At 56.3% G+C, this 27,232-nt stretch overlaps 10 protein-coding genes across 10 annotated transcripts; 4 read left to right on the top strand and 6 right to left on the bottom strand.

Annotated features, from left to right (window-relative positions):
* Positions 1–174: 174 nt before the first annotated feature.
* On the bottom strand, positions 175–586 carry M421DRAFT_350817 (uncharacterized protein). The gene has a single exon (XM_033589572.1). It carries the CDS (start codon positions 491–493, stop codon positions 266–268), a length of 228 nt encoding a protein of 75 aa, XP_033442953.1. The 5' UTR covers positions 494–586; the 3' UTR covers positions 175–265.
* A 152-nt stretch (positions 587–738) lies between these two features.
* Positions 739–2,520, top strand: M421DRAFT_77456 (glutamyl-tRNA amidotransferase subunit A; the record flags this gene model as incomplete). Its single annotated transcript, XM_033597326.1, has 1 exon — positions 739–2,520. The coding sequence occupies one exon, from the start codon at positions 739–741 to the stop codon at positions 2,518–2,520; it is 1,782 nt and encodes a 593-aa protein (XP_033442952.1).
* A 54-nt stretch (positions 2,521–2,574) lies between these two features.
* On the bottom strand, positions 2,575–4,311 carry M421DRAFT_77425 (HET-domain-containing protein; the record flags this gene model as incomplete). Its single annotated transcript, XM_033597321.1, has 1 exon — positions 2,575–4,311. One exon carries the CDS (start codon positions 4,309–4,311, stop codon positions 2,575–2,577), a length of 1,737 nt encoding a protein of 578 aa, XP_033442951.1.
* Positions 4,312–4,552: 241 nt separating this feature from the next.
* On the bottom strand, positions 4,553–6,982 carry M421DRAFT_77443 (tRNA pseudouridine synthase D; the record flags this gene model as incomplete). Its single annotated transcript, XM_033597324.1, has 2 exons — positions 4,553–6,514; positions 6,608–6,982. The coding sequence occupies 2 exons, from the start codon at positions 6,980–6,982 to the stop codon at positions 4,553–4,555; spliced, it is 2,337 nt and encodes a 778-aa protein (XP_033442950.1).
* Positions 6,983–7,172: 190 nt separating this feature from the next.
* On the bottom strand, positions 7,173–9,993 carry M421DRAFT_426629 (glycoside hydrolase family 55 protein). The gene has a single exon (XM_033594460.1). It carries the CDS (start codon positions 9,732–9,734, stop codon positions 7,392–7,394), a length of 2,343 nt encoding a protein of 780 aa, XP_033442949.1. The 5' UTR covers positions 9,735–9,993; the 3' UTR covers positions 7,173–7,391.
* Positions 9,994–11,469: 1,476 nt separating this feature from the next.
* Positions 11,470–13,507, bottom strand: M421DRAFT_104897 (PLP-dependent transferase; the record flags this gene model as incomplete). The annotated part of the gene is made up of 7 exons (XM_033587069.1): positions 11,470–11,607; positions 11,656–11,718; positions 11,765–11,779; positions 11,835–12,135; positions 12,343–12,746; positions 12,866–13,307; positions 13,431–13,507. The coding sequence occupies 7 exons, from the start codon at positions 13,505–13,507 to the stop codon at positions 11,470–11,472; spliced, it is 1,440 nt and encodes a 479-aa protein (XP_033442948.1).
* A 918-nt stretch (positions 13,508–14,425) lies between these two features.
* M421DRAFT_426627 (uncharacterized protein) lies at positions 14,426–17,570 on the top strand. Its single transcript, XM_033594459.1, has 2 exons — positions 14,426–15,213; positions 15,279–17,570. The coding sequence occupies exons 1-2, from the start codon at positions 14,671–14,673 to the stop codon at positions 17,349–17,351; spliced, it is 2,616 nt and encodes an 871-aa protein (XP_033442947.1). The 5' UTR covers positions 14,426–14,670; the 3' UTR covers positions 17,352–17,570.
* A 10-nt stretch (positions 17,571–17,580) lies between these two features.
* M421DRAFT_426625 (sideroflexin-5) lies at positions 17,581–19,364 on the top strand. The gene is made up of 4 exons (XM_033594458.1): positions 17,581–17,890; positions 18,067–18,200; positions 18,254–18,348; positions 18,399–19,364. Exons 1-4 carry the CDS (start codon positions 17,787–17,789, stop codon positions 19,077–19,079), a joined length of 1,014 nt encoding a protein of 337 aa, XP_033442946.1. The 5' UTR covers positions 17,581–17,786; the 3' UTR covers positions 19,080–19,364.
* A 50-nt stretch (positions 19,365–19,414) lies between these two features.
* Positions 19,415–22,894, top strand: M421DRAFT_426624 (chaperone protein dnaK). The gene is made up of 2 exons (XM_033594457.1): positions 19,415–21,770; positions 21,819–22,894. The coding sequence occupies exons 1-2, from the start codon at positions 19,711–19,713 to the stop codon at positions 22,807–22,809; spliced, it is 3,051 nt and encodes a 1,016-aa protein (XP_033442945.1). The 5' UTR covers positions 19,415–19,710; the 3' UTR covers positions 22,810–22,894.
* Positions 22,895–25,320: 2,426 nt separating this feature from the next.
* Positions 25,321–27,190, bottom strand: M421DRAFT_77399 (glutamate decarboxylase; the record flags this gene model as incomplete). Its single annotated transcript, XM_033597318.1, has 7 exons — positions 25,321–25,450; positions 25,506–25,703; positions 25,751–26,415; positions 26,466–26,576; positions 26,627–26,724; positions 26,775–26,839; positions 26,889–27,190. The coding sequence occupies 7 exons, from the start codon at positions 27,188–27,190 to the stop codon at positions 25,321–25,323; spliced, it is 1,569 nt and encodes a 522-aa protein (XP_033442944.1).
* Positions 27,191–27,232: the final 42 nt, after the last annotated feature.

The following is a 27,232-nucleotide window of genomic DNA, read 5'->3' as shown; positions in this document are numbered from 1 at the left end:
GGATCGCAGATCGAGTACTTCTACGATGCGACGGGCTCGGTGCTTGCACGTTGTGAACACCGCCAAGCAAGCCGTCGGCGGTGAGTGTTGGGAGGCAGAAGACTCATGGCATGATGTCGGGGCGATCCAGAGCAAAAGACCTCACACGACCCATATCAGACAGAGCCTATCTTAGCCGCATACTAGACAATCCATACCCAGTTTGTCAGTACAGATGTTTGAAGCTGCTGCTGTCAGAACACTGGCAGCTGACTTCTCAAGCACTTTACCCTTTGGCCTTAGCAACGTGAAGAGTGTGGCTGCAGTGGGTGCGTCTTGACCTGGACTTACGGCGGTATATCTGCACGCCCGTTACAGCAAATATGAGAAGCTTCGATCTATCGAGGTACATGGTGTGCATGATACGAAGTAAGATATCAATCCTACGGAAGGGAGCGAATGACGAGTGACAGGGGATCCACTCTACACGCCATCCTCGCGCTTTCCTCGCCATGCTTTCTGGATGTGTACACGGGTGTAACGGGTGTGTTGTGCGACCAAACGCCTCTGTCACCGCTTGTCAGGCCTCCCCCCCCCCCCCCCGGAAGTGGGGTACACTTGATTGCATCACCGATCCGATGAGGCATGCGTTGAGCTGCAACACTTCGTACATACATGCATGCAGGTACATATACGATCGCAAGCGCCACCATTGCGATGCTTCTGTGTTCTCCACAGGTCCTCGATCTACTCGGTATGATGTATCGATATCTCACGACAACCAGCGTGGTTGTTTCGAGCCTCACTTTTACCGGTATCGTGAGCGCACAGAACGCGTCGAGCATCATCGAAGTCGATCCGCTCCAGAACCCGTTTCCGTACTACTTCCCGCCTCAAGATGCTGCGAATACCTCGGCGCTGTTCCCCATGCCAGACTGCCAGGGCATTACGCTTGAAGAAGCCACCGTCGATCAGCTCGCGGACTACATGGAAAGTGGCGTGCTTACTTCGACTCAACTTCTGCGGTGCTATCTACGCCGGGTCCGGCAGGTTGATGGCTACATCGGGTCTGTCATGGAGATTAATCCGGATGCTGAGGAGATTGCTGCTGCGTTGGATGCTGAGCGGGCAGCTGGCGTTGTGCGCGGACCGTTGCATGGGATTCCGTTTCTTGTCAAGGATAATATTGCGACGAAGGACCGGATGGAGACGACCTGTGGAAGTCCCATGTTGCTCGGGAGTGTCGTGCCGAGGGACGCTCATGTAGTCGCCATGCTACGACGGGCGGGTGCGGTTCTGATGGGCAAAGCGACGCTCTCGGAATGGGCTGATATGCGGTCGAATAACTACTCGGAAGGGTACTCGCCGCGCGGCGGACAGGCGAGGAGCGCGTATAATCTTGCTCTGAACCCGGGTGGGAGCAGCTCTGGCAGTGCGGCCGCTGTCGCTGCGAACGTGGTGACGTTCTCGTTGGGCACGGAGACAGATGGGAGCGTTATCAATCCCGCTGAGAGGAATGCGCTGGTTGGTATCAAGCCTACAGTTGGGCTGACTTCAAGGGCCGGTGTTGTGCCAGAGTGTGAGCACCAGGACAGCGTAGGTACATTTGGCCGCACAGTGCGTGACGCTGCATATGCTTTTGATGCCATCCACGGGGTTGATCCCCGCGACAACTACACCCTCGCTCAAAAGGGCAAGACACCGCCTGGTGGCTACATGCCGTACCTGAAGACCAAGTCCAGCTTACAGAACGCAACATTCGGTATCCCCTGGGCCAGCTTCTGGAAGCACGCCGACGCCGACCAGCTAGCCCAGCTGCTCGCACTCGTCGCAGCAATCAAGGCTGCGGGAGCGACGGTGCTCAACAACACCGAGATCCCCAATCGCGAACTGACCATCTCGCCCGATGGCTGGAACTGGGACTACGGCACGCAGCGCGGCTACCCCAACGAGTCCGAGTACACCGTCGTCAAGGTCGATTTCTACAACAACATCAAGACGTACCTGTCCGGGCTCGAGAACACAGATATCCGCTCGCTGGAGGACATGGTGGCCTACAACTATGCCAACGACGGCACCCAGGGCGGAAACCCCTGGCCGCTCGGCGTTCCCGCGTTTTACTCTGGCCAAGACGGCTTCCTCGCTGCGCTGGAGACGAAGGGCGTCAGGGACTCGACGTACCACCAGGCCCTTGCGTTCACGCAAAAAGCCACGCGAGAAGACGGCATCGATGCAGCGCTAGCCAACAACGGACGGCCGGTGGATGTACTGCTCGCCCCCGCGGATGTTGGCCAGTCGTATCAGCTCTCAGCTCAGGCAGGGTATCCTGTTGTCACCATCCCGGCCGGTGTGAAGGCAAATGTAGGCATGCCGTTTGGTCTGGCGCTGATGGGTACTGCGTGGAGTGAAGGCACGTTGTTGAAGTGGGCCAGTGCGATTGAGGATCTGCAGCTCAGCACCGAGGGTTTGCCGACGCGGACGCTGCCAAAATGGTATGGGTATAGGCAGAGGAACATTCCCGTCCCGTTCCTGGACTCTTGAGGATTCTAGCTCAAGATTGTGTCATGTAGATGGGTGTTTGCATTGAGCGTGTGGCTAGTGTAACTCGAGATGACTCAGTGAGCTGGACGAGTGCAATGCTTCGCCATCCATGATCCCATGGACGTAAGCGTCGCCAACCACGGTGCAATAGCCGTCATGCGGCCTGAGTACAATGGGCATTGTTCCCCCTGTCAGGACAGCTACGACATCGCCTGTGACGCTGTTCTTCGGCACCCATCCCAGGAGGCCCTGCGCAGCAGTGCGGCAGAACGTCCGGCCCTTGCTCACAGCCGCAATGCTATCCGTGACACTGCGCAGCCGATGATCGTGGGTTTGGTAGGATATCCGCGGTCCCCTGAACCAGGCCTCCCATTTCTCGAACATTTCGAAATCATCCATGTGCGGCTCGCTGATGACTTGGGTTCGCTCTTGCGTCATGTCTTCGTAGCCGCCGCACACGGTGAGCCAAAACGCCTCCTTTTTAGTCTGTCGTTGACCGTGATATCTGTGGTAGTATCCTGTGTCGATTGGCTCTGCCATCTTGAACATCTCGTCCAGCAGCTGGTTTCGATATGCGCGGGTTTTCTTGTACGACCCTAAGCGCCTGATGCCGAGTGCCGCGATGGTATCGACTACAAGCCCTTTGATGTGCAGAACGCTCGACACAGCTCGGTATTCGGCAACGTCGCACGTCCCGCACGCGTCGTACTTTTCAATCATCCTGAATCTCTCGGTCCAGTCGCTACTGTACTCTTTGCCCATGTCCACGGTCCAGTCCGGCGCCCACGAAGCAACGCTGAGACGCTGTGGCTGGTTCGGGACAATGTGGCTGAAGATGTCGAGCCGCTTGGTCCGATCGATCAGTGCTATCGCAAGTTGCTCGTAGACTTGCTCAACGGCTGCGCTGTAGTCAGCTCTCAAGAGACCGGCATATTGAGATGCCGCGAGAGCCAGAACGCCGTAGACTTTGTCGCGCGGATCCGCTGCCTGCCGCATGCGGAGGTAACCCAGGCTGCTCGAGAAGTCCTGGTGGGAGTAGGACTGCCTGACCGCGTCCAGGGCGAACAATGGCTGGAGCGAGTCGCCCAGTCTGAACAAGATGTCTGATGTTAGGTGCATGCCGCAACAGTCGGTACTCTTCGCATGATAGCGGTAGTGTTCTAGGCATCGGATGAGCACATCTCCTCCGAGTGTGTACTGTCCGCTCTGAAACGTCGTACTTCCAGCGAGGATCCATTCTTGGGCTGTCCAGATACGTGTCCACCATGATCTCATCAGCAGCGATCGCACTGCCATTGCTGTCTGTTCCGTGTTACGATCTTCATCGGTCGACATGGGTAGCTCATTGCGCTGTCGCCCAAACTCTTGAAGAAAGTTAAAAGCAAGCGCCGCGTCTGACAGAGGCTCACCAAGCCATATGACGACGTTGGCGGCGTGCGAGTAGATATCGTTCATGCGCGAGACCTGATGAGACCGTTCCTGGATATTGTGCTGGTCGATACAGACGGCGTCAATCCACAAGACGCGTTCTTGATGCGTGAGTCGCAGCGCCCTCAAGATGACTCTGAGATTCGCCGTGACTGCGAAGTGCGAACCGCCCAGTTTGATGGAGCGATTGAAGATGGGATCACCCCAAGCATATGAGAGCGCCTCGTAGCGGGACTGCTGAGTATCATGGCTGAGTGAGATGGTGCGGAAATGACAGGTGATTGCCCTTCGTCGATCCGGGGACGGTGCAAGGTGAAGTAGCCTGATCTGATGCTTTTTTGTATCAAGCGCAGTGTAGTGCATAGTCGCACAACGACACCAACGTGCTCATCATGGTGCGTCGGTGGTGTGCGAGTGAAGAAGGTGGGGTACCGGTAGGCAGGGCTGCGCTAGCTTGGTTGGTTCGACAAGTTTGGAGATTTCAAGTAAACGGTGGATAGCGTAGGCTTCCTGTCTAGGTGCGTCCTAGGCTGACAGGAAAACCGATTATTTTCTGTTGTGCGTGCGCGAGTCCCTGTTGCAACATGCGGTCGCTGTGCGCTCTCTACCGTCCGCCCATGAACTCAGGCTTGTACGCCTTGACACCCCCAGCCTTCATCAACTCTCTCAGCGCCATCGTCGCATACTGGCTACTCCCCAACTGCAGCTTGACAACCACAGCAATCTTCTTCTCGCCCTCGCTCTCCTGCATCTCCACATCCCCGCCCTCCCGCTCGCCCTCCTTCTTCCCCCTCGCCTTCTTGATCTTATCCAGATCCGTCTCCACAAACTGCTGGTCTTCCTTCGTGTACGCGTGCACTTGGAACTCCAGCGGCCGCAGTGGCCGGGCCAGGACCTTCCTGTACCCACCACTTAGACTGACTTCGCGCCACGCGCGGCGCATGCTGTGCGGGTCCAGACCGCCGCCGCGCTCGCTGGCCATGAACTCCTCGTAGAACGCGCCGATGTCGTTGCGTGGATACTCGACGTCGAAGCCCGGCTGCGGCAGCACGATGTCGTAGATTGTGTACATGCCCGACTGCGCTTCGGCGGCGGTCAGAGCGCGCGCGCGCTCGAAGTCCTCGGTGGCGGCGTTGGCGTTCTCGGTGCCCGAGGGGTTGATGATGAATTCGCCGTCTTGGTCGATGGTTGTGTTTGCTGTCGATGAGGTGTTGCCAGTCTTGTCGACGTGTTCGCTGACGAGGACGAGGTCGCCTTCGACGACGCTGGCGCCGTGGGTGGCCCAGCGCTTGCCGGCTACGACGTTCCAGACGAGCGATTGGTAGGCGTGGACGTACATGAGGCGCAAGGTGCGGGGAATGGTCATCAGGGCGCCCTGCCAGTCGGTCCTGCGGTCGTGCTTGCCGGACTTGGAGTTGCGGGAGCCGAGGTGCTGGATGAGGTTTCGCTCGGCGGTGAATTTGCGGGGGAGGATTTCCAGGGCTGCAGGGCCCTTGCCTTCGGTCCTCCAGATGTGGAGAGCCTTTGCGCGGTTGCGGTCATCCTGGGAGACGAGGATGCTGGAGTCGCCTGTGCCTTGTGCTGCGGCGAGTGCTACCTCGCTGTAGTTCAAAAGGTCGTTGACGGCGCCCTCCAGGTCATCTTGGAGCATCTTGCGACCGACCTGGTCAGTGCTAGCTGCGAAAGATCCAAAGCGCTGGAGGCCGTAGTAGTTGATGAAGCCCTTCTCGGAGAAGTCGTTGATAGCTTTGCCGACGACTTGATTGGCGAAGACCTCTCTCTGCACAGCATTCATGCCCTCCTCGTTCTGGAACTTGCAGTCTCTCAGCGTGATGGTGAACTCGTTGCCCATCAGATCACCCAGCTTCAAGTCGTTGTTGCGGTATTCGAAGTCGCCCACTGCAGCGTTGAAGAGCGATCTGTTGAACCCAGCGATGCGCTCAGCGGTCTGTCGCTTGACGCACAGTCGCTGCACAGTGCAAGCGCGCCTGTCCTTGGTGCCGGCAAAAGCAAACGCCTTCGCGCCGCTGTTGAGCTTGCTCCCAAGGAAGCCGACGACCTCCATTGTGTCCTTGTTCTCCTTGTACAGCGAGAAGTGTAGGTACTCTCCGCCCAGCTCTTCCCACACCAATTGGCCGCCGCGATGTTTCGCATGGTCGCCGTTGGCGCGGTCTCCCCTGCCGCCTTTGCTTTTACGCTCGGCCGGCGGGTTGGCTTTGATCCGGATCGACTGGTCGTTTTCCATGGACGTCTCGAGGAGGTTCGGGAACATGCGGCGAATCGACTGGTGTGCGTTTGTGCGTGTCTCCTTGTCGAGGATTGGGGCCGATGTGACGGGCTTGAAGCTGCGCGCCTTCGCTTCTTCGCGGGTTCGTATGCTCTGGACGAGCGCGAGGATCTGCGTGGTTGTGGCTTCGCCGAAGATGGAGTGGAGCAGCTTGGTGTCGTCCTCGGACAGCTCTTCTTTTGCCTCCTTCTTCGGCGCGCCGGCAATCGCAAACGTCTCCTCTCCCGCCTGCTCTGCCTCTGCCTTGGCCGCTGGCTCCGCTTGCGCAGGCTTCTCCTCCTGCGGCGCAACAGACCCAGGCGCAGCCACAGCGGGAGTCTCCGTCTCCTCCCTGATCTCAAGCTTCTCCTCCGGCTTGACCTCCGGCTTGACCTCCGGCTTGATCTCCGTCTCGACCTCCGTCTCGACCTCCGTCTCGACCTCCGTCTTCACGGGCGCCTCCTTCACATCCTTCTTCCTCTTCTCGGGCTGCGTGCTCTTCAAGTGCAGCACCTGTCCATCAAGCCCGATCTCGTTGACGAGGAAATCCGTGTACCGCTGTTTCAGAATGCCCGTGAAGCCCAGATTGTCTGGTGTGATGTACTCTGCGATCCCGGCGCGGGCTTCCTTCTCGTACTCGGTCTCGATTTGCGACGGCGCGTTCAGCCCTGAGCCGGGCGTGGCCTGCGGTGTCGCGGCCGAGGCGGCGCTGTCGTCGAGGCGCGCGCGCTTTGCGGGTCGCCCGTTGTTCTCGCCGTCGTCTGTCATGTCCAATCGCCGTGTGAAGCGGGGCGTGGGAGTTGGTGAGCTGACGTATTATTTTCTTAAGAGCGCGACTGCCAGGTTTAGCGGGGAAAGTTTTCGCGCACGGCTTCGCGTGCAGTTTCCCCCCTCCACGTGCATTGTGGGGGGGAGGTTTCCATCACCATCAAACCACCATCACGGTAGGGAAAGCTAGTTGAGAGAACTCAGATCAATTCAGACCATCTACATGTTTATGCTAAAACCAAACTCCAACCCGGGGTATAAGATATGCTCGGCTATCCATCGCCATTCTAGTGATTCCACTCTCGACGAGTGGTAGAAGTACACAGACAAGATAACCACGTCAACAAGGCCCATCGTAGTGGGAAAGAAACAAAAACGACTACTCGGAACACGCACCACCACGCATCATCTACGGCTGCGCGAAAATGGCGAGCGTGGCGCAGAAGTTGCTGCGGTTGTCCTCGTCCTTGACCAAGCCCTTGCCGTTGGACGTGATCATGTTGACCGACGCCTTGGACGACAGACCGAACCAGTTGACGTTGGTCGAGTTGGAGATCTCGTTGATGTGCTCCTGGCAGTTCTGGCCAGGAACGCACTTCTGGTCGTAGTTGCTGAAGAACGAGTAGGTACCCGCGCCGTAGTTCCAGATGCTGGAGCTGTCAATGACACGCACGGCCCAGGCAGATGTCAGCCCCTCGGAGAAGTCGGGGTCGAAGTACTTGGTGTTCTTGGTGAAGGGAACATCGGCCTTGGGGTTAGGCTGGTAGTAGGGAGTCTCGGTCTGGATCGCGCCGTACCAGATGTCCTTTGCGCCCTGGAAGTGGTACTGAGACATCTGCGAGTGCTCCGAGGCGGTGCCGACAAGCCAGACAGGGCCCTGGGACTCGACGATCATACCACGGCCGTTGTAGATGTCAATCTGGCCGTGATCAGCCTGGTCGAGCTCGTGGTCAGCAGTCCACAGCCACACGTTCTCGAAGTAGCCGCTGGAAGACTTGGTGACGTGGAGCTGCATGAAAGAACCGATGCAGTCGGGGTTCGCGCTGTGAGTGGCGTTGGGGTTCTTTGCGCAGTTGGAAGACTGGAGCTTGGTGCCCTCATAGCCACCAACACGGAAATGGACGTCCCAGAGACCAGCCTTGCCAGCCTCGGCGTTGATGTTCCACTCCATCAAGATACCGCCGGGAGCGGGTCCTTGGGTACCGATGATAGCGTCGTTCATCTCAAAGGTGCCCTTGTCACCAGATTTCGCGCCGACCTGGAAGCCAGGCTTGGGGTCGTCCATGTTGCTGAAGAAGTCGCCAGTGATGAAGAACATGGGGTAGACCTCACCCTGGATCTTGACGTTCTTCTCGGCGGGGATGACAATGGTCTTCTTGATGAGGTAAGCGCCGTGGTCGACATAGAGGATCTCGCCATCCTGGAGGCCGTCAATGGCAGCCTGGATAGCAGCAGTGTCATCCGTGTTTCCGTCGCCCTTGGCGCCCTTGGACTTGAGGCTGACGAACTTGGAGACAGCAACGTCACCATACTGGGGCTTGCTGCGCTCGAACCAGCCGTTCTCGCCCTGCAGAGTAGCAGGCTTAGCGGGACCATTGTTGATATCACCCTGGACGCGACCCTGCGCACCGCCAGCAGCCATAGCGTTACCCTGAGCCCAGGCCTCAACCTTGCTACCACCCTTGACGAGGACGTTGCCAGCGGCGCCAACGACGGCTGAGTCACAGCCAGTGAAGTCGACGTTCTCAAGGATGAGGGTTCCACCAGTGGTAGGGATGCTGTCCGTAGTGAAGGAGGTGTTCACACCAATGGGAGTGTTGGTGAGCTTGCTGTCAAGCATGAGGACGGAGCCTACAGTCTGGTTGGAGGGGCTGTTCGCCATGTCGAGACCGACCTTGCAGTCGTTGATGAAGATGCTCTTCATGGTCCAAAGCCAGTTCCAGTTCATGTAGATGGCGGTACCGCAGTTGTTGAAGGTCATGTTGCGAGTAGTAAATTGCTGGGATCCAAGGAAAGCACCAACACCACCGCCGTTGAAGACAAGGTCGGTCATAAAACCACCGGAGCCGTTGTCCTGGAAGATACCCTTCTGGTCCTTGCCAGCCTCGTCCTTGGCCATCTCAAAGCGGATGTTCTGGAGAGAGGTAGCCTGGGAGACTTGCCAGTGAATACCGGCGGTGGCCTTGGCGGCAGTGATGTCGATGACGAAGTTGCGAACCTGACGGTAGAAATTGTTCTGGTTAGTGTACCAATTAGCGCCATTGCCTCCCTCGATATATGGATCTGCGTCGATAACAGCCATTCCCTGGAAGTTGGCCGTGGCCTTGAGAGTGGGGAGGTTGTTGATGTCGCCAACAAACTGGGTGTAGTAGTATTGGATGAGCGGCGCCGAGACAGCGTATACACCAGCAGGAAAGTAAACAATCGCAGGAGTCGTAGTCGAAGAGTCGCAGCCCTGCCCGCAACGGGCGCCATCAGAGACGGCTTTGTTGATGGCCTCTGTGTCGTCGGTTGTGCCGTCGCCCTTGGCGCCATAGTCCTTCACGTTGCGGAAGATCTTGTAGGCATCTTTGTTGGCATTGTAAGGAGCAACACCCTGACGCTGGATATCAGCAAACCAGTAGCCAGAAGCTGCTGCGGCCGGTGCAGAAGTTTGTGGCGCTGGCGCAGCGATGGGAGCAGCTGTGGAAGGGGCGGCGGCGATGAGGACGCGCAGCGCCAATAGGAGCGCACCAGCGCTAAAAGCCACCATGATAGCTAGATAGGTTTTGTTTTTCGGTAGTCTGAAAGATCGAGATGAGCGCGAAGGCTATGATTTTTGTCGTCAGTTGACCGGCAAGAGACGCGTGGCTGGAATGTAGAGAAGGTGGGTATAAGTATGTGGCGGAGTTGCTCAGCAACGAATATGATGGAAGGGAAGAGTAGAAATGGTGTTCTTCAATAAATGAGTGATGAAGAACAATAGGAATTGAAGTTGAAGCAACACAATGCTGCGAGCTGACAATGTGCCTGCGTGGGAGGTGAAGACAGCGGGTGACACTGTATAAGTACACTGTATTGAAGGTGGGAGCTTACAATAGTAACGTCAGGGTCTCGCCAATCAAGTTCAGCAGAGCTCCTTGTTTCAAGTTTCGAATAGACGGGTCGACTTCTTCGCTCTGCAGTGCTCGACTCGTACTGCCCAGCCGATAATGCCCACTTTATACCATCCTCCGCAGCATGGTACCACCGCCTCGCTTTCACCTCTTCATCATACTCTTGCGCTGTCTCTGATTCCAGTGCCTCCTCGTCACTGTCTTCCACCCCATAACGAGAAGGCCCGGTGGCCATGTTGGCGATCCGCATGCCTTGCCCGTAAGGGGCTCCTGAGGCAAAGCTAGGAATGCGACCTTGTGTGACCTTGCGCCACAGTCAAATTGCCCAGGGATGTTTGCTAGCAGGGAACACAGTGTCTCTCTATTTTGGCATCACCTACGCGGGTGAAACAGCAGGCTGTCGTGGGCCAGTCAGTGAGGGCGAAGTTGCTGAAGTTGGCGATCCTGTGCCTGGCGCGACAGGGATCTGGTTGGTGCAGCAGCCACAACCAAACAAGCGAGACCAGGCCTGAAACAGAAAAGATGTTTCGAATTATCTGCACAGAAGCGTCTACTGGCTGGGAGTGGCTGCATGCAAATAGGCTCGCTACCAGCGCTTCAGCGGTGATTCTTGTGAACACTGGTCGCCAGCCAAGGGCCTTTTCGTACACGCGACGGGCCGCGGCAGATCGTGCCTGGGTGCGCCGCGAATCGCCGCTGAGGCAGGGCGTCTGCGGGTGTCACTTGGCCGCATCAGATGCGCCGACATCTCAACTGCTGTGGCTTCACATCTTGCACATCACTCGAGCATCGCGCATCACTCACAAGAATCGCATCCCCGCATATCGGCGCCGAAGCGCTCTGGACGTTGTGCACATGGCTTTGTGCGACACGTGAATGCTGTTGCGTGTCTCTCCACGTTGTGCACTGAATAGGCAGGACCCTCAGACCGTAATTTGAGGGCCCAAAGGTGCGTACCAATCAGCGCCTGGTGAGGGTGTTAAGTGCAAACGCAACAATGTTTCAAGCGGTAGTTGCTGTCAAAATCGTTCTTCCCCATAGCAAGCGTGGCGCGTCCGCACAAATTTGAGGAAGTTGGACCGCGCGGATCGTTTATGCTTAAAAGCGTGTTTAATTCGTAGCTGCCCAATCATGTTGTAGAATAGAATGCTTGGGCATGAATTCTGACATTACTCTCGTATAGCGGGGATAAGCAGTCCACCATCGTCCTCTGCGGCTAATTGTAATGGCTCAAACGATCTGTCGCAGTGGTCGGGCACCGGTTGGAAGTTTGGTGAGCAGCCCGTAACACACGCTGAGCTTTCTTGATAGTGACAAATGATATGTTCTGCTGCTCAGCCAATCGACATGTTGCGGCATTTGCTGCGGCTTCTGGTGTAGACGTCGATGCGCTTACCAGAAGTTCTTCGCTTCTTGCTCCACCTGAAGCCGGATCTTGTAACTACCAGTAGTGTTGTGCTCGTGTTGCATGATCTTGATCACAGTCGCAAGGCGCTCGATGCCTTCGATCAGCGCATCTTCCTCTTCCCACTGTTGGCTTGTAAGCTATGAGTGGCTTAGATGACTAGTAGGACTTACTGCGAAGCAGACTCGTATGTCGTTCTTGAAGGACGTACGTGGATGGTCGCTGTCACCGGGAATCTGGTTCTGTGAGCAAAGGAACCGCGCTCGTGGATTGAAGACTTACTTCAAACAGCTCGCCCTGAATGTGTGTCACTATCAGCTGTTCCCATGACCATGGCTCTGTCTGTACGTACCTGTGCGACAACAACATTCTCATCCTCCCGGGCGCGTTCCACAAGCGCACCACCCTCCATGCCATCCGGCAAAGTAAGCCAGATGAAGTAACCGCCAACAATGTCACGGTCTGTTTGGGGCAATCGCACACCAAGGGGAACTAAGAGGTCGTTGATGGCTTTGACCATCGATCGATAACGCTTGCCATATGCCGGTTGCAGTTGCTCATACACACGCCGCTGCAACTCACCGTTCTCCATGGCCTCAGCCAGGATGTTGGAAGCGAATTGGCTAGGATTGCCACCTGAGTGAGTCGATCCCCTGATACACGGTCAGTCGTCCAGTTCGTTGCGACCGAGACAAGCCCATCGTTAGCCCTAGCGGAAGGCGAGGCTAAGAGTCGTCTCGGCTCGTGCCGATCGCGCCTTGTGTCTGATATTCAGGGTCTTGCGGAATACGAAGGCTGGAGATCCCACTGCAGCTTCGCGCCACCGAGACATGACCGAGATTAGAAAAGTCAAAACTTACACTTCTGCGACACCTGAGACGAACTTTGGTGTGCCTTCACACCAGCCGCACCTCAAGCCTGGACTGGAGATCTTAGAAAAGCTCATGTTCGAGACTGCGTTCCCAAAGCCATCAGCGCCCTTTCGCTCAGCTCCGCCATCTTCATATCGATCGAGGTCTACTATTCTAGGCTGATGAGCTTGCTTTACTGATGCTGTCTCAGACTCGGAGGCAACCTTGGCTGGCCATTGCAGAAAGTCGTATACATCATCAGTGATGATGAGGGCATCGTACTCCCTCGCCACCTGTAGCAGCTCCTTCCGCCGTCTCAGACTCATCGTCTTGGACGAGGGGTTGGAGAACGTCGGTACTGCGTAGATCACATGCTTGTACACTTTGGCCCAAGGTCGATGCGCTGGCTTGTGCTTCTACTCACATTGTCAGTGCTCCGTCTGTGTGATGCTACATCCTCGATGCGAAGCTACTGAGACGAGCTGGACAGAGTAAGCCCGGTCAAGGCTCAGCTGCCCGCGGGAGCACCTACTGGCTGTGAAATGCCCTGGCTTATGGCCTCTTCTTCGACTTTCTTCATCTCCTTTCTGAAGTATTCGATGTCGATACCTTCCTTATCTTCTGGGATGGCGCGGAACTTGTCATGGAATCCCGCATCTTGGATCACACGGAAAGACAGATGGTACGCTGGCGCCACAAACCATACTTTCCTGGTGTAAGACGGATCAGTGAAGACATTCAGTAGGACTGCAAGGTTTTGCGAGGCCCCTCCCGAGATTGCGATTCGATCGTCAGTGATGGGATCCTGGGGCTTGAAGAAGGCCGTCAGCCACGACGCAAGATGCTTGCGTAACCTTGCATCCCCTTGATCCGGTCCATACTCCAATGCTGGGAAAGCCACGGAGTTGTTGGTGAGCACTCTGTGGGCAGACTTATCAAGCAGCTGCGTGGGTAAAAGGGAATGGTTCGGCCACCTGTTTCATCGTCATTAGCAGCGAACGATGCCGAGATAGTGGGCCGCGTAATATTGAAAGAGGGTCTGGTTGAAGCAGGGAGAATGCAATTGGCAAGTATGGTGTGGAGTAGAGCTGACGTGCCCTCTCAGAAGATTGATTAGCTTCTTCTTGCTGTTGGCCGAACCGGCGATGTTGTGCGGGGAGAAGCCGGCAGTCATTTCCACGGTTCTGCTGCTTCTTACGGCTGCCAAACCGGATGGATGAAGGACGAGTATTGATTGTTGGGCGGGTGTCGCGTCAACTTGCTTGTGAACGGGGCAACAACCTGATTACGGGGCGTTGTGGCTGGTGCGCGGCGCTGTGTCGGTGAGAGCGAGAATGCAGTGCTCTGCCACGGGGCGAGGTTTCAGTTGTCTTCCAGCTTATATCAGATGAGAGACGAATGTGTTGTGAATCATCGAAGCCATTTGCTAGACAAGAGAGCGACTCTGGCGCGTGAGTAACGCTCAGTATGGCGCAATTGCGATGCGCGCGGACAATTGACAGAGGATCCACGAGGCGGCTGCTAAGGCCGTAAGCGTATACGTCACCCCGCTTGCCTGCCGGCCCATGCTTCGTCCTGTTTGTTGGGTGGATGTGTAAAAAAAGCAACGGTAGCACGACGCTTCAGCCCTATGCTCGCACAAAGAGTATTGGATGCGCGTGCAGTACGCTTACTGTCACGGGTGATGGAATGGAGACAGTGGCAGTCATTGACAGTGTCAGAGTGTGTTGGTTCAAGTGCCAGTAGTATCACCGCAGACATGACCGGCCGTGGGTCCCGCTGCGATCCTTGCGGGGCTCAGTTGCATGCTGTAGCGAGGCGCAGGTCCCAAAGCGACGGTCCATGGCCGCCGGGGAAGATCGTAGGTACTCTGAAGGGGCTGAAAGGATGTCCGCAGAGAGTTCCACAAATACGAATTTGAAAAGCAGAACATCGAACCAATCGAGGATTAGCTGAGAGTGAAAGGCCGCATATGACAGGCAGCTGCAATGAATGCATGCTGTGGCGAAGAAAATTGCCTACCATGCTTAGCGCAGCTCCGACTGGGATAAGACGATGACGAAGTTTGGGCCCTCTGCGACACCGCCCACCGGATCTGCGACGGCATTGAGAGATCAAATATAGCATGCTTAGGCCCTACTCTAGTCTGACGATTTTCCGCGCAGTACATGTATCCGCAGCGGCCGGCCGACCTTGCGTAGAGCTCTATTTGCTATTTCGCCTTGCACCGTAGCCTACATGCTTGTGTAGTATACTGTGATCACTCCACAGGCGCCCCCATAGCCGTCGTCCACCCCCCCGTTTGTTCCGTCTCCAGGTCCTGAGGTGTCTTCCATAATGGGTGACAAGAAGAAGTCGAGCCACCGGCTCTCGAGCCTGTTCTCCCTGGGCGGGAGTTCTTCAGAGCCTCATCAGAGCAACTCTACGGCTTCGTCGGAATCCAGCGGTCGCCTTAGCAAAGTGAAGACCCGCATCTCCTCAGCAGCCTCCGCGTCGACGCAGCAGTCTGCGACACACCTCACAGCACCCGAATACCCGCCGCCGTCCCCGCAGCGCCGCCAGTCACCCCCAAATCTGCTGACCATCCAGCCTGTGGGCTCACCAGCCCTCGAGCCTCTCGAACCCCCTCCACACCTCGATGTGGCGTCGCGCAGCTCGTCCCCTGGTGGCTTTGGCAGCCGGCCAGGCACACCAAACCTCGGAGTAGAAAACGAAGGGAAACTGAGGAAACTCAGGCGGAAGAGCGGACTGTTCGGAAGCAGCAATGGCAGCTCAGTCGACCTCAGCCGCGCAGGCGGAGCGAACAGTCCGCTTGCGTGGATTGTTGGGCACAAGGGTAAGGTGCCGTACAATCTGACGATGCTGTTGAACGGCGAGAAGGTGTGTTGCGCGAGTTGTCGGCCTAGCGGCTTGTTCCACGTGGAAAATGCTAACGGACAGCGCAGGTGCCAGAACTGTGGGACGACCAAGGTGACACATTTGTTTACCTCTTTCCACGGACTTCGGGCAAGGGTCCTTCGTTCAAGATCGACTCCTCTGTATACGCAGCTTCGGAACCGCTCACCCGCCTCGTGCACGGAACCCTCTACAGCGACGATGTTGTCGCATCACCACACGAGGTACCAGTGCGCAGCTCGCGCCCGGTCTCTACTGAGGGAGGGCAAGAGATGTCGCGCACCGCCTCTCCAGACCAGAGTCAAATAGACGGTTCAGACGGATCGAAGGGATCGAGAGCACTCAGCGATGCAACCGAGGACGACCACACCGAGAGGCACATGTACATGCCGATTGCGCTGAGCTCGGACGACGCCATCACTCCACATGAGCCACGTCTGACACTGAAGGACACCGACATCTTGGTGACCTACCGCAACTTCTTCGCTTTCCTTGTAGGCCAGTCGCTCGTTGCAACACCCCAACATTCGGACATGTTTGATATTTTCCTGCGCATCGCCGACATCCTGAACCACTATGCCTTCTCCAATGTCGACGGATCCACTTTTGGTGAGGTCGCTGCTTCAAGCTTTGACGCTTACGTGGATGAGCTGAACATGGCGGATGTCAGACAGAGCCGCGAGAAGACGATCGAAGCCATTGTGCTCGGCGAGACGATGCGCTCCATGAGACTCTACACCGAAGGCTTTGTGCACGCAGTTGGCAAGTACGACGACGTGAAGAGCCTAGACTCACCCAAATGGCACATGATCAGTCCGAAGACAGGCACTCGCATGGCACGAGCAGCTCTGGACTTGGACAACCGCGAGAACAACATCAACCTCAAGCTGAAAGACTTTGAGTTTGCCGCAATTTTCTCCGGAATTATGAACAGTGCCATGGCGGCGGAGGGCAAGATGATCGGCTTCAAGAGGTGGCGGTCTGCCTTCATGAGCACAAGGAGCTGGATGATTGATTACTACAAACACAAGTATGGCTCGTGGCTACCGAAAGCTCGAAACAAGAAGAACAACCTCACGACCAATGGCCTCAACCGGCTGGTCTTGCGAGACATGTACTGCGACCTCTCCAGTCTGTACGACTTGCTCGTCGACCGCAAGGATTTGACAAATAGGACCGCTGATGGGTTCCTAGTGGAGGACGAGGGCATGGGTTTTGTAGCTGTCAACGCCCGTGCTATGCGCAAGACGCTCAGCGAGTACGATCGAAGCACGCCGCCTGTGCAGCCACCGATTCCGTTCGACCTGCCTTTGTATCCTACTCTCAACGGCATTCGTCCTGATTATCCCACTGGCGACGACAAGAAGGACGCCAAAACGCGAGGTAAGAAGCTCAAGAGCGACGAACTCATGAAGATGCTGCAAAATGCGACCAATGCGGATGCGCGTCAGATGACACCGTTCTTGGAGGCATTCCTCACTTTCGAGAAGAAGCAGGCGTCGGGATCAAACATGGATGAGCTGTGGGAGCTTCGAAGCGGACAGTGGCTGTTTGTCTACGCAGTGCTCCAATCACTGCCCATGCTGGTAGTCGACGCACCTGGTGTACGTTTTACTGAGGGGGTTGAGTACTTCCTGTGCGAGGTCCCGCGCAGTGGTATCCCCTGGGTCCGTGATGACACAACCAGAGCGCGAACATGGTTTGGTGTTCAGGGTGGTGCTCAGGTCGTCAGCCTGCCAACTGACATTGTCGAGCACGGTGTCGAGGGTGTGTTCAGGCGCTCCCATTGTTGGAAGAGGGCGCAGGAGTGGGCTGCGAAAGACACACTGCTCAACGCAGCTATGCAAGAGCTCAACGGTACCGCTGCACCGCTACCTCAACCGCCTAGCATGCTGGACCCGTCGTCAGCGCAGCTGCGACCTCGATCGCAGAGCCCTCGCGACCAGAACAATCGCAACAGCGTCATGAACCTGGGGCTCGAGGCTTTACCTCTGCCACCTGGCATCTCACCGCCAACTGCACCAGTCAACCGACCGCAGTCGAGCAGCGACCCCAGCAGAACCTTTGACGCTATCCTGGGAACGCCACCGCCCAATCCCAAGGACAAGAAGAAGAAAAGATGATCGATTTACTGATACGACATTTACGGCCCGGGCTGCGAAAACTGTGTGGCTTTGTTCTTCCATTTTGTCTTCGCGTATACCTGCATCTACCGCCTTACATGGCATCGTCTTCAGATTTTTAGCGACATTGCATTGAGTGCGCCATATAGACGCGCGTGAATTTGAAGAGGAAAGAATAATATCACTGTGCCTTTGAAAGAAAACACTGCAGCAAGCTTGACACGGCGACAATGATGAGATGTTCTAATCGACGATTGGGGCCTGGGATCGCTTGCGCGTCGAAGCTCACCGCCGACCTCGCCCTACCGGTATCTAATCGGGGTCTCTGGCGAAGGGACATTTTCGTGAACGACTGCGCACTCCACCACCCAACACCGATAAGAAGCTGCGCAAAGTCGACGAGGCTGCCACTGCCTCGAAGTACTGTCTATAGCCATGACGTCCTCTCTGCCCGGAACGCGCGACCTCCCCAGCTCCCAGTATGACCTCTCGACGTACTGGGGCCGCGTGCAGCATGCGGCCAACATCGCAGACCCGAGGTGAGACAGCTGCGCGGCGATTGATGTGACATCGGACACGCAAGGCGTGGTGAGTCCACGATCTTTGACTCGCATTCGTGCCCTGCACGTGTTCTCCTCGTAGACGGCACGCATACCATGACTGTTCAGCATTCGGCAAACCTCAAAGACTACACGACTGACCACACACGATGCAGGACTCTCTTCACCTCCTCGGCGGGCCTCGAAAATGCCAAACAACTCGTTACCGCGTACAAGACGGGCAAGATGCAGGACATGACGCCTGAGCTGTGGAGCGCGAAGAAGATCATCGACTCGACAATACACCCCGGTACGCGCGATTGCCCTTGAAGGCGCAGGAACACAGAGCTGATGACAAGCAAGACACGGGCGAGCCGGTCCTGCTGCCGTGCCGCATGTCAGCCTTCGTACTGACCAACATGGTCGTCACAGTCGGCATGCTCACACCCAACCTCACGGTACGCAACACGTCAATTCGAGCCTGGGTTCACGAGCTAAGGGGGCGCAGACAGCAGGAACTCTCGGCTGGCAGGTCGCCAACCAGTCGCTCAACGTCGCCGTCAACTACTCCAACGCCAACAAGGCCACGCCGCTCTCCACGGCAACAATCGCCAAGTCTTACTTCCTCGCCGTCAGCGCATCGTGCGGTGTCGCATACGGCCTCAACGCCACCGTTCCCCGCCTGAAGAGCCTGTCGCCGAACGCAAAGCTCATCGCCGGCCGCCTCGTCCCCTTTGCGGCCGTCGCCTGCGCCGGTGTGCTCAATGTCTTCCTCATGCGCGGTGAGGAGATCAAGCACGGCATCCCCGTGTTCCCCGTCCTGACCGACGAGGAGAAGCAGCGCGTTGCGAGCGGCGACTTGGAGGTCACGCCTCTGGGAAAGAGCAAGAAGGCGGCCACGATCGCAGTGGGAGAGACAGCTATCAGTCGCGTGCTCAATGCGACACCCGTCATGGTCCTGCCACCTCTGATCTTGGTCAGGCTGCAGAAGACGGAGTGGCTGAAGCAGAGGCCGAGGATGACGATGCCAGTCAATCTGGGTCTGATCTTCGCCACGAGTGTCTTTGCGCTGCCGCTGGCTCTTGGTGCATTCCCGCAGAGGGAGAGCGTGAGCGCGACCTCGTTGGAGCCGGAGTTCCATGCGCGCGGTGGTCAAGATGGAAAGGTCGAGTTCAACCGCGGTATCTGAGCGGCCCTGGGGAATCTATGCCTAGAACGTAACACCATGGCTTCCGGTCAGGCAGTTGCCTTGGGTTTGGGAAGCATGGCACTCGCCAATCTCAGGTCCGCGTGAAGCGTAGGGGGGGGACACGGAGCTCTGAGGGCTGCCCAGCTGCGGCGAAGCGAGACCACCGATTGGCCAGAGACATGAAGGAAGAGCGAGCACTCAATAGCGAGACAGATGGGCACCGTTGTCCCGCAGTGTTTCAGGCACCGGCAATTATTAAAGCAATGTAAGCGTGACCAGCATTCGATCCAATCCAATACGCTTTTGTGATTCGTGAGAGTTGGCATCCGCCCGTCGTCAATGTGGCCTTTCACCGACGTTGGAGCCAGCGTGTCATAAAGCTCCGGCGTTCCTTTAAGCTGCACCTCGCCGAAACACTTGTCCCTCACGCTGCATGTACCACTGTACGGCACAGCTCACTACCATTTTTGCTTCACTGGGATAATTCCCGCCTGCTTGTCTTTGGCGTCTACCATCTCGAGTCTTGTGTTGCGAGCGTTTGTGTTGGTGCCCATTTGATCTCCCCGCGCGCGCTGTTCAGCGTCCCACCTCGAGGACACACCGCAACTCTCGCGCACCTCAACCACACAATATGGCGCCTCCAGGACGCCGGCGAAATAGCCTCTCCCCCGCAGCCACGCTGCTCGGCCTGCTGTTTCTCTTCTCGTCGACCGCCTCGGCTGCCTCGGCCGTCCTGGGCGTCGACCTGGGCACCGAATACATCAAGGCCGCCCTCGTCAAGCCCGGCGTTCCCCTCGAGATCGTCCTCACAAAGGACTCGCGCCGCAAAGAGACGTCTGCTATCGCCTTCAAGCCCCTCAAGAGCGGCGCGCTTCCCGAGGGCTCGTTCCCCGAACGCTTCTACGGCGCCGACGCCATTGCCCTCCAGGCGCGCTTCCCCGGCGACGTATACCCCAACCTGAAGCACCTCCTCGGCGCTTCGAGCGGCAGCGATGCGGTCAAGACCTACAGCGGCAGATACCCCGCGATCGAAATTGCAGACACAGCGGGACGCAAGACGGTCAGCTTCAAGAGCGGCATCTTCTCCCAGGACGACGAGAAGAGCTTCTCCGTCGAAGAGGTGCTTGGCATGGTCTTGAAGAATGTGCGCGAGAACGCAAAGGCCCTGGCTGGCACGGGCTACGATGTTCAGGATGTCGTCTTCACCGTTCCTCCCTTCTACACTGTCGAGGAGAGGCGCGCGCTCGACGTCTCGGCGAAGCTGGCGGGCTTGAAGGTCCTCAGTGTCGTCAGCGATGGCGTGGCCGTCGGTGTCAACTACGCAACTGGCAGGACGTTTCCCGTCGTCAACGACAAGAAGGACCCCGGCCAGCCTGAGGTCAACCTTGTGTTCGATATGGGCGCTGGATCGGCCTCTGCGACTGTCCTGCAGTTCCAGGGCAGGAGCGTCAAGGACGTTGGCAAGCGCAACAAGACTGTCCAGGAAGTCAATGTTCTGGGAGCGAGCTGGGACAGGACACTGGGCGGTGATGCGTTGAACTCGCTCATCGTGGACGATATCGTCGACACTTTCCTTGGGCTCCCGGCTGCGAAGAGCGCTTCCATCACCGCTGAGCAGGTCCGCAGTCATGGACGTACCGCTGCGAAGATGTTCAAGGAGGCGGAGAGGATCCGTCAAGTTCTTAGCGCCAACCAGGCCACGCAGGCCTCGTTTGAGTCGTTCTTCGAGGACATTGACTTCAAGTACAAGCTGGACCGCACCAAGTTTGAGCAGCTTACGGCCGACATCTCCGTCCGCATTGATGTCCCCGTCAAGAAGGCTCTCGAACTTGCTGGTCTGACCATTGCGGACATCGACTCTGTCATTGTCCACGGCGGTGCCACTCGTACACCCTTCGTCCAGGCTCGCCTCGAGGCTCTTGCTGGCAAGGAGAAGATCAGGGCCAACGTCAACTCGGACGAGGCCGCTGTCTTTGGCGCAGCCTTCAAGGCCGCTGGTCTGAGCCCCTCGTTCCGCGTCAAGGAAATCCGCGACTCGGACACTCAGGGCTACAGCCACAGCATCGAGTACAAGCACAACCTCCGGACCAAGAACCAGAACATCTTTACTCCCAGCACCAAGCTCGGCGCTACCAAGGACCTGCCTTTCAACATGATGGGCGAGTTCGAGTTCACCGTCCACCAGTCTGTTCCTAGCGCTAGCGGCAAGGATACCAAGGAGCCTACTCTTCTGTTCAAGAGCCTGAACTTGACTGAGACTGTCACCAAGCTGATTGACAACGAGGGTTGCGAGCGCGATTCATTTAGCAACTACGTCCAGGTCAGGCTCAGCCCTGTCACTGGTACTCCTGAGGTCACGTCTGCATGGGTTACTTGCGAGGCTACTGAGGCCAAGGCAGGGATCGTCGATGGCGTCAAGAACTTGTTCGGTATGGGTGGCAAGAAGGATCAGGAGGCACTCAAGGAGAGTGAGAGCTCTTCTGAGTCTGCCTCTTCTGCGTCTGCCTCTTCTGCGTCTGCCTCTTCGTCCACGTCGTCCAAGGGCTCCAAGTCCTCTTCTGCCGCGGCGGCTGAGGCATCTGACGATGGAAAGCCTAAGAAGAGGACTGTTAGATCTGCCATCACCTTTGATGTCAAGCATCTTGGCTACGAGAAGCACGCCCGCAAGGACTTCAAGAAGATGCAGGATAGGTAAGCACGAGCCCAGATGAGCCTTGTACCAATGCTAACGTGATGAAGACTCGCCGCCTTCGATGCCTCTGACAAGGCTCGTCGCGTTCGTGAGGAAGTCCTCAACTCTCTCGAGGCTTACACTTACCGCGCCCGTGACTACTTTGATGACGACGACTTCACTGCCGTCACGACTAAGGATGTCCTCACTCAGCTCGAAGACAAGCTCAACGCTGCCTCCGAGTGGGTCTACTCCGAGGGCCCCAACGCTGATGAGAAGTCCCTCCGCGCCAAGCTCAAGGAGCTTGAGGACATTGTCAACCCCGTCCTTCGCCGCAGGCGTGAGTCGTGGAAGCGTCCCGGTGCGATCACTGACCTCGAGGAGACCATTGCCGGCATGAAGGAGGTCGATGCTCTTGTTGTGGACCAGATGGCTGAGCGTGCCGTCTACATTACCAAGAGCGCCGAGGCAGCGTCTTCCTCCTCTGCCTCGCCCTCCGCATCCCCCTCTGTCGACCCACTCGACGAGCTTGAGGAGGAGGACACCGAGTCCGCACCCTCCGCGTCCGCCGCTCCCGAGCTAGAAGAAGTCCCTGAGATCTACACCGAAGCCGACCGCACCAAGATCTCCGACGCCACCGAGAAGGCCAAGAAATGGCTCGAGGAGACGCGCGCCAAGCAGGGCAAGCTCGCCAGCCACGAGGAGCCCATCCTGACCGTCGAGCAGCTCAAGGCGTACAAGAAGGAACTCGATGACGTCGTCATGGAGATGATGACGAAGAAAATGAGGCACTTCAAGCCGCCCAAGCCCAAGGCCTCGTCCAAGCCCAAGGCCAAGAAGCCCGCAAAGGCAAAGAAGAGCAAGACTGACAAGCCCGCCGACACCCACGCCGAGCCCGAGACTGAGGACGTCAAGAACGACGGCCCGAACGCCGAGGCACACGGCGACCGCGGGCCGACGCAGGACGAGCTCAGGGAGGCGCTGAAGAAGGCCGGCGTCGAGTTGGACGAGGACCAGATGAAGGACTATGCTGGACAGGCGACGCGCGATGAGCTGTAGATGCGCAGCGATGCATGGGTTTGAGATGTTGATTTGAGCGAAATAGATATGTAACGCAAAAGCAAAAATGTATCGTCTTTTGGCACTTTTTTTGTTCTCAAATACGTGCGCTGATCATGTGGTCGAGGAGAACGGATAGTGTCGTGCAGTGCAGTGTAGCCTGAGAGATGGGAACATGTACACACTATTGCCCCGTGTGAACGCGCGTCGGATACAGCGTCGCAAGCGGCGTGGTGAGTAACGAACGACACACGTCGGAGAAGCGTGTGCTTGTCGCCGCCGAAGACCTATCCACCGTCGAAGCATGACGTCCCAGCACCACTGCTCCAGGCTCTCGACTTCTCGATGCGGCGCGGGACGGCGGCCAGACAAGCCCTGTCCGTGGCGCACGTGCGTAACTCTCCGTGTTGAGGGGAATCTGGGTTCGGACATGTACACGCACCTGAACGTGCTCGCTGATCGTGCTTGTATCGAGTCAATTGTAGATGGTTCTATTTTGACAGAAGCAAAAACGGCAAGCAGATCATCGTTGGAGCTTCTCGTCCCTTTGACACATTGCAATTGATCATACAACTTTATGCAGGTGCAAAAGGCGGACAAAGCAGAGCTGAGAGATATGCGAACACTTCCACTGCCTGCTGAAACATAGCATTGTGATTTCCGTATCTTATTCACTCGTTGGCCAGAGAAAACATCAAACTTCAGCTCGGTGCTGTTGAGCGCACGGAGAATGGCGGCATCAGTGAGGGCGTAATTGGTTTTCGGGAATTGAGGTAAGACGCAGGAACTGAATAAGCGTGCAAGGAGATTCCGCAAGGAATTTGGTAGTCAAGGTGAGACCTTGAGACTGCTTGGCCACATGCCCTTATACCGTAGGTCTGATCAAGTGCCAGGGACATGATTGTGCGGGAGGCCAGACTCTGGGAAGAAGCAGCACGTCCTTCCAGGCCTTCTCTTCCATACGAGCTGCATCCCATTTTGGATCAGGTGGAGGGTTTGCGGTTGTGCTCTGAGAATAGCGGAAGTAGGCGAGTATTGGAAGTCATATCGAACAAGAAGGTGGACGTCATGGGGAATGCGATCGCAGACTTGCAGTAGACTGGCTTGTCAAAGCTTCGATTGAAAGATTGCAATCCATAGGCTTGGAAAAGTCAATCTCGAGACGGCCGTGACAGCCCGCATGATATGAACGACACGAGAGCGAGAGACAGTCATCTCGATATAATACAGGAATTGCTTTCGAAAAACGTTGCGCTTTCATCATGGAAGGCGTAAGCAAATACGTTACGCAAGCGGTGGCTTGTGTGGAGAAATACCCCTTCGGTGTGTATGCATAGTAACCCGACCTTCTTCTTGTAGGCTTCAAAATCTGCTGATCACCGGCCTTGATACGAAGCCTTGGTCCGTTCTAGACAGTTGCAGCACACGAGAGCCGCATAGCTGGGTGCGAGGAACACTTTTGAAGAACACAACCTGTCCATAAGGGCAGGAAACGGAGCAGTCCATAATGTGACTTCGTAGTATCTAGGGAGGAGAACACATCAATCTCGGACCAGACTTCGCTCGATACAGAAACACATCGCAAGCTTCCGTGGCTGTTTCGACGACGCGGACTGGGCACATATGGGCACTTTGCGTCATCTTCCAGAATAGTTACAGGACAAAATCAGAGTGGCGAAGAATAAATTCATTCCACCCATGGGTACTTCTACACAGTGCTGAGGAGCTCCACAATGCATCAGTGCCAAGGTTTTCATTTTGAATACCCAGGAAACGTGTAGAGTGGCATAGCAGAGTTCGGCGGAGGTTTCGAAGCATTGCACTTGATCCTACAATTCTCGATATCGCTGTCCACCTCCACCGAGCTGGCGGGAACATGTACGCACGCACACGATTTGAGCACAGGCTGTACGGGGACTGCCTAAGCGGAGTTGTGGAGACGGTGCATCGCCTCCTAGCTTCGCCACTTTGATCTGGTAGAAGGATTTCATCGTGTCCTGCAAGGCTTTGAGACCATGAGAAGGTTGAGGGTGTTGGGAGGAAATCTAGCGGCGATAGATGGCCGTTTGTACAGGAGAGCTTCGGAATGCGAATGTCCACTTCCTCAAGGACATGCTTGAGTACACTTTTGCTTTTCGGCGTTGGCTGGAAGAGACTGACAGGTCATCTCTGTATATTACTTTGCAAAGTTACTCAGAACATAGCTGAGAAACCTCACCATTTTTCAACCTGGACAATGGTGATAGACTTTTAAGAATTAAGGAGAAAAACGAGGGATTGTATGCTCACAAAGAGCGCGCAGAAGACATCGTCCTTCACAGTTAGGTTTTCGGACTTTCCCTTGGTCAACCGCTGCTAAAGCTGTGCTCGATCGGGGGTTCAAGGCGTGAAAAGAACAAAACTAAAGGCTCGTCACCATCGAACAATGGCATGTATTGGGCCTTTCTAATTTCATTAGCCTCATCGCCTCTTATCCGTGCCTGCAATGAGCTAACTCGAGCGCTTGCACGCTCAGCACACAGCATGAGTCTTCTCGTGCTGACCCTGCAGACTGTGATCCTCATCTCCATACATGTCTTTCGTGCTCTTCTTGGCCTCGGGCTGATGAAGCGTCGTACGGCGGCGCAGGGCGAATTGGTGCCTATGACGCGTCAATATCACACCTTCCGCTTACAAAAGTTTGTTGAGTGACTTACTCCTTGTGCTCCTCGATCTTCTTTGCGTCCAGCTGGTCGAGTGTCTGCAGAGCAAGCTTGAAGTCGGCAATCAATGCATCGCACCGCGACTTTGTAAAGTCCTCGCGCACAACGATGCGCATCAGCTTCATCTTCTCAGAGTGCGGCGCCATGGTGTACGCGGGGACGACCCAGCCGCGCTCGCGGAGCTGGTGAGCACTGTCTTGTTGTTAATACAGTTCAATGGACACTAAGGTGTGGCTTACACGGCGAACTCGTCGTAATGCTTGCCGAGATCCTCGTCGAGACGGACAGCGACCAGCGGCAGACCCTCGCCCTTCCTCTGGCTGATGACGATGAAGCCAAGGTTCTCGAGGTTCGCAGCAAGGTAGTCAGAGATACGTGTCAAGTTCAGCATAATCCTCCTGTAGCCTCGCTTTCCAAGGCGGATCAACTGGTAGTATTGCCCGATGATCTGCGATGCTCCGCGCGAGAAGTTGAGTGTGAAGGACGCCTGGTCGGCGCCAAGGTAGTTAATGTTGAAAATTAATTCCTTGGGAAGGTACTGTGGGTCGCGCCACACGACCCATCCAACGCCGGGGTATACGAGACCATACTTGTGGCCAGATACGTTGATTGATGTGACCTTCTCGAGACGGAAGTCCCACAGAAGATCAGGTTTGACAAATGGAGCGACGAAACCACCCGACGCAGCATCGACGTGAATGTTGACATCAATGTTACGCTCGATGAGGAGGTCGTTGATGGCTTTTGTATCCTCGTACTCCCCGGTGTAAGTTGTGCCCAGGATAGTACAGATACCAATGGTGTTCTCGTCCACCAGATCCACAGCCTCCTGAGGGTCGATCACGTAGCGGTCCTTGGTGCAGTAGACGTACTTCTCCTCAACATCAAAGTACCTGCAGGCTTTCTGTAATCCAGTCAGTATCCAGTAGTAAATATTTACGGCTCAGTACTGACCTCCCAGCAGACCTGCACGGCCGAGTTCATGATCATGTTGGGGTTCTCGGTCGACTTGCCCTCGGCCTTGCGCTTCTTCTGCCAGAGCTTCTTCATGGCGAGCACTGCCAGCTGCAGCATATCAGTTGCCGCTAGTCTTCAGTTTAATATGTTTGACGCACCATAATGGCTTCCGAGGAACCGATAGTCGAGGTGCCGATTGTGTTCGCCTCATCATGAGATGGGGCATTGAACAGCCGAGCGATCATAGACACGCATCCTGTTGTAGCTTAGCCATTACCCTCTCACGTACATGTGTCTCGGACGTACGGTTCTGGATATCAGCGCTGACGGGGTATTCTTCATAGTCGATGAAGTTCTTGGAGAAGGCGTCACTGCATTGCTGTCAGAGACCGACCGAGTCGATATACCTCCCATACTTACACCATGAGCTCCTCGACCTCCTTCTCCATGTATGTGGTGACGAACGATGCCAAGTTGAGGGTCGGTGTCCCGTCGAGCGTGAGGTCGTCCTTGATCATTCGGTGTGCAACAGCAGCCGGCATCTCTCGCTCAGGCATCTCATGGCGGGGCAGATCCTCACCAGCATACTTGCTGCCATAGACCGTGGCTGTGAAGTCATCATGCTCTTCCTCCTCAGTAAGAGGGATGGTGTCAATGTTCTCGTACTGAGACCTGATGGACTCAATCTCCTTGTTGGTAGCGACTCTGTTGATGTGTACCATGGTGACGGTAGAGGGCAATTGGCTTGTGAAAAGAAGGTATTG

The sequence above is a fragment of the Didymella exigua genome (assembly GCF_010094145.1).
Source record: "Didymella exigua CBS 183.55 unplaced genomic scaffold M421scaffold_62, whole genome shotgun sequence".
Classification (NCBI taxonomy): domain Eukaryota; kingdom Fungi; phylum Ascomycota; class Dothideomycetes; order Pleosporales; family Didymellaceae; genus Didymella; species Didymella exigua.
This window is presented reverse-complemented; position numbering and strand designations above follow the sequence as displayed.

Coding starts and splice junctions, on each gene's coding strand:
- M421DRAFT_426624 (XM_033594457.1), top strand. CDS start 19,711: ATGGCGCCTCCAGGACGCCGGCGAAATAGCCTCTCCCCCGCAGCCACG. Junction 21,771..21,818: donor TTCAAGAAGATGCAGGATAG/GTAAGCACGAGC, acceptor AACGTGATGAAG/ACTCGCCGCCTTCGATGCCT.
- M421DRAFT_426627 (XM_033594459.1), top strand. CDS start 14,671: ATGGGTGACAAGAAGAAGTCGAGCCACCGGCTCTCGAGCCTGTTCTCC. Junction 15,214..15,278: donor TGCTGTTGAACGGCGAGAAG/GTGTGTTGCGCG, acceptor CGGACAGCGCAG/GTGCCAGAACTGTGGGACGA.
- M421DRAFT_350817 (XM_033589572.1), bottom strand. CDS start 493: ATGGCGAGGAAAGCGCGAGGATGGCGTGTAGAGTGGATCCCCTGTCAC.
- M421DRAFT_426629 (XM_033594460.1), bottom strand. CDS start 9,734: ATGGTGGCTTTTAGCGCTGGTGCGCTCCTATTGGCGCTGCGCGTCCTC.
- M421DRAFT_426625 (XM_033594458.1), top strand. CDS start 17,787: ATGACGTCCTCTCTGCCCGGAACGCGCGACCTCCCCAGCTCCCAGTAT. Junction 17,891..18,066: donor GCCAACATCGCAGACCCGAG/GTGAGACAGCTG, acceptor CACACGATGCAG/GACTCTCTTCACCTCCTCGG. Junction 18,201..18,253: donor CGACTCGACAATACACCCCG/GTACGCGCGATT, acceptor ATGACAAGCAAG/ACACGGGCGAGCCGGTCCTG.